This window comes from Mytilus trossulus, chromosome 8 (genome assembly GCF_036588685.1).
Source record: "Mytilus trossulus isolate FHL-02 chromosome 8, PNRI_Mtr1.1.1.hap1, whole genome shotgun sequence".
Lineage (NCBI taxonomy): Eukaryota > Metazoa > Mollusca > Bivalvia > Mytilida > Mytilidae > Mytilus > Mytilus trossulus.
In genome coordinates, this window is record NC_086380.1 from 13,898,940 (window position 1) to 13,908,581 (window position 9,642).

The 9,642-nt window shown below is 35.2% G+C and overlaps 1 protein-coding gene across 1 annotated transcript; it reads left to right on the plus strand.

Moving 5' to 3' along the window:
- The first annotated feature begins 6,388 nt into the window (after positions 1–6,388).
- Positions 6,389–9,642, plus strand: LOC134727367 (uncharacterized). The gene is made up of 2 exons (XM_063591743.1): positions 6,389–7,674; positions 9,639–9,642. The coding sequence occupies exons 1-2, from the start codon at positions 6,389–6,391 to the stop codon at positions 9,640–9,642; spliced, it is 1,290 nt and encodes a 429-aa protein (XP_063447813.1).

A 9,642-nucleotide genomic window follows, 5' to 3' on the forward strand; every position in this document is an offset into this window, starting at 1 on the left:
GTATTGAAGACGCTCAAATCCCAAAAAGTTAAAAATGCCAAATAAAGTACGAAGTTGAAGAGCATTGAGAACCAAAATTCCTAAAAGTTTTGCGAAATACAGCTAAAGTTAATCGCCTTAGTATTTCAAAAAAATCAAAAATTTGTAAACAGTAAATTTATAATTATAACCATATCAATGACAATTCATGTCAGCAAATAGAGACGAACTGTAAACAACAATAACATGAACTAGAGGCTCTAAAGAGCCTGTGTCGCTCACCTTGGTCTATGTGAATATTAAACATTGTACACAGATGGATTCATGACAAAATTGTGTTTTGGTGATGGTGATGTGTTTGTAGATCTTACTTTACTAAACATTTTTGCTGCTTACAATTATCTCTATCTATAACAGTAGTTTCTGTGGAAAATGTTAGTGAAAATCTACAAATTTTGTGAAAATTATTAAAAATTCACTATGAAGGGCAATAACTCTTTAGGGGGTCAATTGACTATTTTGGTCATGTTGACTTATTTTTAGTTCTTACTTTGCTGTACATTATTGCTGTTTACAGTTTATTCCTATCTATAATAATATTCAAGATAATAACAACAAAACAGCAAAATTTCCTCAAAATTACCAATTCAGGGGTAGCAACCTAACAACCCATGATCCAATTCATCTGAAAATTCCAAGGCAGATAGATCTTGACCTGATCAACAGTTTTATTTCCTGTCAGATTTGCTCTTAATGCTTTGGTTTTTGAGTAATAAGCCAAAAACTGCATTTTACCCCTATGTTCTATTTTTAGACGTGGCGGCCATCTTAGTTGGTTGGCCCGGTCACCAGACACAATTTTTAAACTAGATACCCCAATGATGATTGTGGTCAAGTTTCAATTAATTCAGCCCAGTAGTTTTAGAGGAGAAGATTTTTCTTAAAGATTACTAAGATTTACCAAAAATGGTTAAAAATTGACTATAAAGGGCAATAACTCCTAAAGTGGTCAACTGACCATTTTGGTCGTGTTGACTTATTTGAAGATCTTACTTTGCTGAACATTATTGCTGTTTACAGTTTATCTCTATCTAAAATAATATTCAAGATAATAACCAAAAACAACAAAATTTCCTTAAAATTACAAATTCAGGGGAAGCAACCTAACAACGGAAAGTCAGATTCATCTGAAAATTTCAGGGCAGATAGATCTTGACATGATAAACAGTTTTACCCCATGTCAGATTTGCTCTAAATGCTTTGGTTTTTGAGTTATAAGCCAAAAACTACATTTTACCCCTATGTTCTATTTTTAGCCATGGCGGCCATCTTGGTTGGTTGGCGGGGTCATCGGACACAATTTTTAAACTAGATACCCCAATGATGATTGTGGCCAAGTTTGGTTAAATTTGGCCCAGTAGTTTCAGAGGAGAAGATTTTTGTAAAAGTTAACGCCGGACGCAGGACGACGACGGACGACGACGACGGACGACGACGGACGCCGGACGCAAAGTGATGAGAAAAGCTCACTTGGCCCTTTGGGCCAGGTGAGCTAATAATATTAAGCAAAGGAAGATCTGAAAATAAGTCAACATGACCAATGCAAAATGGCTTAAATTACATTCAGGAGCCTGTAATATAGTAGTTGTTGTTTATTGCTGTGTTGTTAACGTGTTTTTCGTTCATTATTTTGTACATAAATTATGCCGTTAGTTTTCTTGTTTGAATTGTTCGTATGAATTGTGTCATGTCATGTCCTTTTTTTGCTGACTATACGGTATGGACTTAGTTTGCTCATTATTGAAAACCGTACATTTATAATTATTAATTTCTGTGTGATTTGGTTTCATGTGGGGGATTGTCTCATGTCTTAAGCTTGTGCAAGACAAGACAGAAGAGTGTCTTGACCTTAGATAGATTAAATCTGATGTACAGTAGTTGTCTTTTGTTTATGTTATATATACGTTTTTCTCGTTTCTCGTTTTTTATATAGATTAGACCGTTGGTTTTCCCGTTTGAATGGTTTGACACTAGTAATTCTGGGGCCCTTTATAGCTTGTTGTTCGGTGAGAGCCAAGGCTCCGTGTTGAAGGCCTTATATTGACCTATAATGGTTTACTTTTTTTTTTATTTTTTATTCGGATGGAGAGTTGTCTCATTGGCACTCACACCACATCTTCCTATATCTAGATACTTATGTTTTCTTTAAAGGCTATTCCAATAGTGCTTTGACTCCTTGAAAGGCTTTTAATAATTTTGTGATGACAACTTCCTGCAATAATCTGAAATTTCTTAAAAGTAAATTAAAGGTAATAGCTTCCTCAATCATTATGAACATCTGATATAGACTTGAGACAGCTTTTAACTGGTCATGCGTTAAGGTAAAACATTTTCAAACAAAATAAAATTGCTCAATAAAACATGCTACTGTACTTGATAAACATATTAACTTCATGTACCTTGAAAATTTATAAAAATCTGTCAACCTGTTTTGAAATTGATAATCGTAAGAGCAAGGTTACATTTTAAAAACTGATCGACAGGACAACCACAACTATAGTCGATGCAACCAATGGCCCTCAAATTTAGCAGAATGTTACTTTTTTTTACCAGTTGTGTTGCAGACTCAAGTGAACCTCTTGTTTTATTTATTCTTATCTATTATTATTATCTTATAATTGCATTTATTTTTAAATTACAGCTAACTATTGTAAGTGAACTAGATCTAGAAAATACGTCAAGCTAAGGATGAATTTACCATATTATCTTGTCAGGCAAAGCAAACAAAGAGTAGGGGTGTGTCAAAACATTGAAATAGAAAATTCCAAATTAGGTTTGTGTGATGGTAAAAGAGAAACTGGGATTTGTTATATTGAAAACGAGGTTAAAACAGAAGATTCCAAGTTGAGTTTGTTTGAAGGTAAAAGAGAAACTGAGATTTGTTATATTGAAAACGAGGTTAAAACAGAAGAATCCAAGTTGGGTTTGTTTGAAGGTAAAAGAGAAACTGAGATTTGTTATATTGAAAACGAGGTTAAAGCAGAAGATTCCAAGTTAGATTTATTTGCATTTTTAAAATAGGGAGACTGAATGTAATATGTTAATGTCGAGCGACTATATCAATCAAAACAATACTAACCATAGTGCCCATGTATATAAAAAAAAGAAAAAGATCATATGGTTGACGTTGTACTTGCTAAAGCAGCTGACAGTTTCAATGTGAAATTTAGAAAGACCGATTTTTATACAGATTTGCCTTTAATTGAGAAGAAAGATCGCCAGATCAATTTGAACAGGTCGGAAAATAATGGTGAAGCAATCAACTGTGACAAAATATCTAAGTTCATTTCCTGCAATAAACTAGAAGAGAAAAACAAACAAACTCAGACGAAGTGTTATAAATACAAATTTGGCGAGAAAGAATTTTCTTTTAAGTTTCCAATCGTTGTAGTAAATAAAAATTTACCAATGATGTACATGTTGAATGGTGTTAAACATTCAGGTATTACATCGGCAGATGACCAATGATGTACATGTTGAATGGTGTTAAACATTCAGGTATTACATCGTCAGATGACCAATGATGTAGATATAGGAAGATGTGGTGTGAGTGCCAATGAGACAACTCTCCATCCAAATAACAATTTAAAAAGTAAACCATTATAGGTTAAAGTACGGCCTTCAACACGGAGCCTTGGCTCACACCGAACAACAAGCTATAAAGGGCCCCAAAATTATTAGTGTAAAACCATTCAATCGGGAAAACCAACGGTCTAATCTATATAAACAAAACGAGAAACGAAAAACACGTATATATTACATAAACAAACGACAACTACTGTACATCAGATTCCTGACTTAGGACAGGTGCAAACATTTGCAGCGGGATTAAACGTTTTAATGGATTCAAACCTTCTCCCTTTTTCTGAAACAATAGCATAACATCACAACATAGAAAAACATACGATAAAATATCAATTGGCAGACTTAACTCAATCAAAAAACGTATGATTACACAATGAACGAATAAATTTGATCTGCAATATCTGAATACAAATGCACAGTTAATTAAATATTAGAGACAAACATTCATGACCAAAAAGCTAACAAACAAATTCAAACACACTGAGAAATATTTAACCAATCAATGTTAAAAAAAAACGTTTTTTATAATCTTGAAGTTTATACAAATGTTGTAAGAATAAGTGAAAAATTGAAGATATTACAAATAATCAAAGCTGGTGTACAGACAAGATCCATATAAATAAAAAATAACAAATAAACAGTATCAACAGGTCGAATTAACAAGAAAATACGATTTGAGAATACATGTTGAATGGTGTTAAACATTCAGGTATTATTACATCGTCAGATGACCAATGATGTACATGTTGAATGGTGTTAAACATTCAGGTATTACATCGCCAGATAACCAAGCATCAATGGCAAGGCAAGGTTTTAAGAATGATACACAAATGGCATCCGACAATCCACAGTCGTTTAAATTTTAGTGATAAATAAACAAAAAAAAATAGAAAAAAGTCGCTAGATATATATAGTGATAAATAAACAAAAAAAATAGAAAAAAGTCGCTAGATATCTAGATATATATATATATATATAAAATGACTGAATAAATAGTCAACGATCAATCTTACAGGGCGATGGATCATGTAATATGATTCTGTACACTACAAAATATAATATATAACAAGTCAAAAAGGGTACAACATCACCATAAAATAACTATAAAATATACAAATATTAGATATTTCGGATAACAGATATCCTTCTTCAATAATAGCACGATGTCAAATGAATCGTGTCAATTCAAATTGAGACTATCAAAATCTTGATTTATACAATTTAAGCGAACGCTGGAACAATTTTAAAATTTCCAAACACACCGCAAAGACTACAGAAATATGCCAAAAATAAAAATAGTTATTTACGATGTGAAATGGCACAATTTTAGATTTCCAAAGGATGTGACAGTTGAGATGTAATAACTGCATTGAGGGCAGTCCTCAAACAAAAAAATCTAAATAATAAAAAATGTCCTTACCGATCCATGATGGTATAAATTAGACAACGGTAGGGCAATTACAACGGAAACTACATATTAAAGCCTTTCAAACGAATAGCAGTCTAATAGTGATTGAAAAAATAAGTTTTGTATATTGAGCGTAAATAATTAAACGTGGCAACGTACTTATACATCATCCCGAATCAATGAAAACCTGTAATTTAAACGGTAATTTTAAAAATAATTTCGAACTGTAAAACCAGTACTAAATCCGGCGTTGTTTGAAACAGGTGGTCACTGAAAATGAGGGACTCGTTCTATGTTTTTTCATTTATGCCCTCTGGGGAGACTGTCCGTAACTTTCTTATCCAAAATCTTTCCCGAGCGACTCTGTCGACCTTCGACCAACACTCGTTGTGGTCTATGATCGTGATGGTAAGGTTTTTGAGATCAGCTTGTGTGTGTCCAGGTGATCTCAAATGACGACTTACGGGTAGGTCGGGTTTGCAAGTGTAGTCACTTCGATGACCATTCATGCGTTTGTTAAATGGCTGCTCTGTCTCGCCAACATACTGCATGCCACATCGACACTGAAGGAGGTATACAACATTCTGGGTTTTGCAAGTTACATTGCAATATATAGTGTACACAGACCCAGTCGAGTGGCAAGTGAATGTTTGAGTATTCAGTATTTGTTGACAAGTCAGGCAACGTCTGTTACCACATGACTTGCACCATCCTGCAGTTGAACAGCTTTTATTTGAGGAAACGTCAGCTCTAACAAATAAGTCTTTCAGACTTGCTGGTCTCCGAAAAGCTAAGACAGGAGGATTGGGAAAGATCTTGGATAATTTAGGGTGTTTGGCAATAGTTTGCCAATTGGCACGGATCAAACGTGAAAGGTTATTAAAGGCTGGATTGTATGTAAGAACAAACGGGACTATTTTGCTGCGCCTCTTCCGTTTGTACTGTAAGAGGTCATTGCGGCTGTTATTGTTAGCGCGCGCAAACCCCTTATCTATGTCCAATTTCTTATAACCTCGTTTTGTCAAAAATCCGCGAAGTTCCTGTAACCGTTTCGTGACAGCCTCCTCAGAGGAGCAAATCCGCTTGACTCTGAGAGCTTGACTGTACGGGATACTTTTTGTACAGTGTTTTGGGTGACAGCTTTGGGGAGAAAGGTATTGATGTTTATCTGTGGGTTTACAGTAGAGGTCTGTTGATATGACACCGTCCTTTATAGATGTGGTTGTGTCTAAGAAAGATATCTTAGAGTCGGAAATTTCATACGTAAATTTAATTGAATGGTGGGCGTTGTTTGCATGTCTGATGAAATCATCCAGTTTTTGTTGAGATTCATTCCATTTCATGTCAACATCATCAATGAAACGGAACCAAGACAAAGGTTTGGATAAAGATGTTGCAATAATTTGTTTTTCTAATTTGCCCAAATCGGATGTTGTTCATCTAGCTAGCAACAAGTACTCGTCATTTTACAACACCTCTCCTGACGAGAAAAAAGCCATACAATCGCTGAGAAACCGAGATGATATTGTGATAAAACCAGCAGACAAGGGCAGTGCCGTTGTGATAATGGACAAAGCTAACTACATCGCGGAAGCAGTGCGTCAGCTCTCTGATGAGAGATTTTATAAGAAGCTAGACTATGACCCTACTTCCGAGTTTAGCTCCAAAATTATCACTGCGTTACAAACCATATACAATGACGGTCACATAAATGAGGATACAATTGGTTATTTAAAGCCAGAGAATGCCAAGCCTGGTCGATTGTATCTTCTTCCCAAAATACACAAGGTTAACAACCCTGGTAGACCCATTGTATCCGCAAACGGCCATCCGACTGAGAAAATCTCGGAATTCGTCGATTTTCATTTAAGATCTCATGTAGAAAATCTTCCTTCCCACATTCAAGACACTACAGATTATCTTCGTAAAATGGAATCCATGAACCCTCTTCCTCCGGAAACCCTCCTTGTCACTTTAGATGTCACCTCATTGTATACCAACATACCTCATGATGACGGCATACAATCTTGTAGGGAAATATGGGACTCGCGCCACATTTTAGAACCACCTACTGAATGTTTAGTCCAGCTGCTTACTCTGGTCCTGAAATGCAACAATTTCACCTTTAATGGTGAGCATTATCTTCAAATTAACGGGACAGCGATGGGGACGAAAATGGCACCGTCTTACGCCAATATTTTCATGGGCAAATTAGAAAAACAAATTATTGCAACATCTTTATCCAAACCTTTGTCTTGGTTCCGTTTCATTGATGATGTTGACATGAAATGGAATGAATCTCAACAAAAACTGGATGATTTCATCAGACATGCAAACAACGCCCACCATTCAATTAAATTTACGTATGAAATTTCCGACTCTAAGATATCTTTCTTAGACACAACCACATCTATAAAGGACGGTGTCATATCAACAGACCTCTACTGTAAACCCACAGATAAACATCAATACCTTTCTCCCCAAAGCTGTCACCCAAAACACTGTACAAAAAGTATCCCGTACAGTCAAGCTCTCAGAGTCAAGCGGATTTGCTCCTCTGAGGAGGCTGTCACGAAACGGTTACAGGAACTTCGCGGATTTTTGACAAAACGAGGTTATAAGAAATTGGACATAGATAAGGGGTTTGCGCGCGCTAACAATAACAGCCGCAATGACCTCTTACAGTACAAACGGAAGAGGCGCAGCAAAATAGTCCCGTTTGTTCTTACATACAATCCAGCCTTTAATAACCTTTCACGTTTGATCCGTGCCAATTGGCAAACTATTGCCAAACACCCTAAATTATCCAAGATCTTTCCCAATCCTCCTGTCTTAGCTTTTCGGAGACCAGCAAGTCTGAAAGACTTACTTGTTAGAGCTGACGTTTCCTCAAATAAAAGCTGTTCAACTGCAGGATGGTGCAAGTCATGTGGTAACAGACGTTGCCTGACTTGTCAACAAATACTGAATACTCAAACATTCACTTGCCACTCGACTGGGTCTGTGTACACTATATATTGCAATGTAACTTGCAAAACCCAGAATGTTGTATACCTCCTTCAGTGTCGATGTGGCATGCAGTATGTTGGCGAGACAGAGCAGCCATTTAACAAACGCATGAATGGTCATCGAAGTGACTACACTTGCAAACCCGACCTACCCGTAAGTCGTCATTTGAGATCACCTGGACACACACAAGCTGATCTCAAAAACCTTACCATCACGATCATAGACCACAACGAGTGTTGGTCGAAGGTCGACAGAGTCGCTCGGGAAAGATTTTGGATAAGAAAGTTACGGACAGTCTCCCCAGAGGGCATAAATGAAAAAACATAGAACGAGTCCCTCATTTTCAGTGACCACCTGTTTCAAACAACGCCGGATTTAGTACTGGTTTTACAGTTCGAAATTATTTTTAAAATTACCGTTTAAATTACAGGTTTTCATTGATTCGGGATGATGTATAAGTACGTTGCCACGTTTAATTATTTACGCTCAATATACAAAACTTATTTTTTCAATCACTATTAGACTGCTATTCGTTTGAAAGGCTTTAATATGTAGTTTCCGTTGTAATTGCCCTACCGTTGTCTAATTTATACCATCATGGATCGGTAAGGACATTTTTTATTATTTAGATTTTTTTGTTTGAGGACTGCCCTCAATGCAGTTATTACATCTCAACTGTCACATCCTTTGGAAATCTAAAATTGTGCCATTTCACATCGTAAATAACTATTTTTATTTTTGGCATATTTCTGTAGTCTTTGCGGTGTGTTTGGAAATTTTAAAATTGTTCCAGCGTTCGCTTAAATTGTATAAATCAAGATTTTGATAGTCTCAATTTGAATTGACACGATTCATTTGACATCGTGCTATTATTGAAGAAGGATATCTGTTATCCGAAATATCTAATATTTGTATATTTTATAGTTATTTTATGGTGATGTTGTACCCTTTTTGACTTGTTATATATATATATATATATATATATAGCGACTTTTTTCTAATTTTTATAAACAAAAAAATTAGAAAAAAGTCGCTAGATATTATATTATAGCGACTTTTTTCAAATTTTTTTGTCTATCACTAAAATTCAAACGACTGTGGAAAATCGGAATTTGAAAACATCAAAAAGCTAAACAAAAGTGAATCTGAAAAGCATGTTTCAGTGGTTTCATCCAGTTTTAATCACCAAGTCTCTTGTCAGAAGTCACCGTGTAAAGAGAACGAAATCACAAAAATGATTTCACACAAATGCAAATTTTGCAACAAAGAGTTTTTATCAAAATTTTCATTAAGAAGTCATATAAAATTACACGCAGAGAGTGAACGCTTTGTTTCTTATCTTCCTAAGCAACCACGTGCAGATTTCAAAACATTGGATGACAACAAGAATTATATAATTGTTAAAGTTTACAACTGTTTTCTTTGTAAGAAAATGTTTACAATTGAATCAGCAATGATGAAACATATTAAATTGCACAAGAAAAAAAGAAAGGATAAATGCAAGACATGTGGTAAAGGATTTAATCGAAAACGTCAACTACAGAAACATGACGTTATTCACACCTTGTGTAAACTTTTATTGTGTGATTTTTGACAGATAA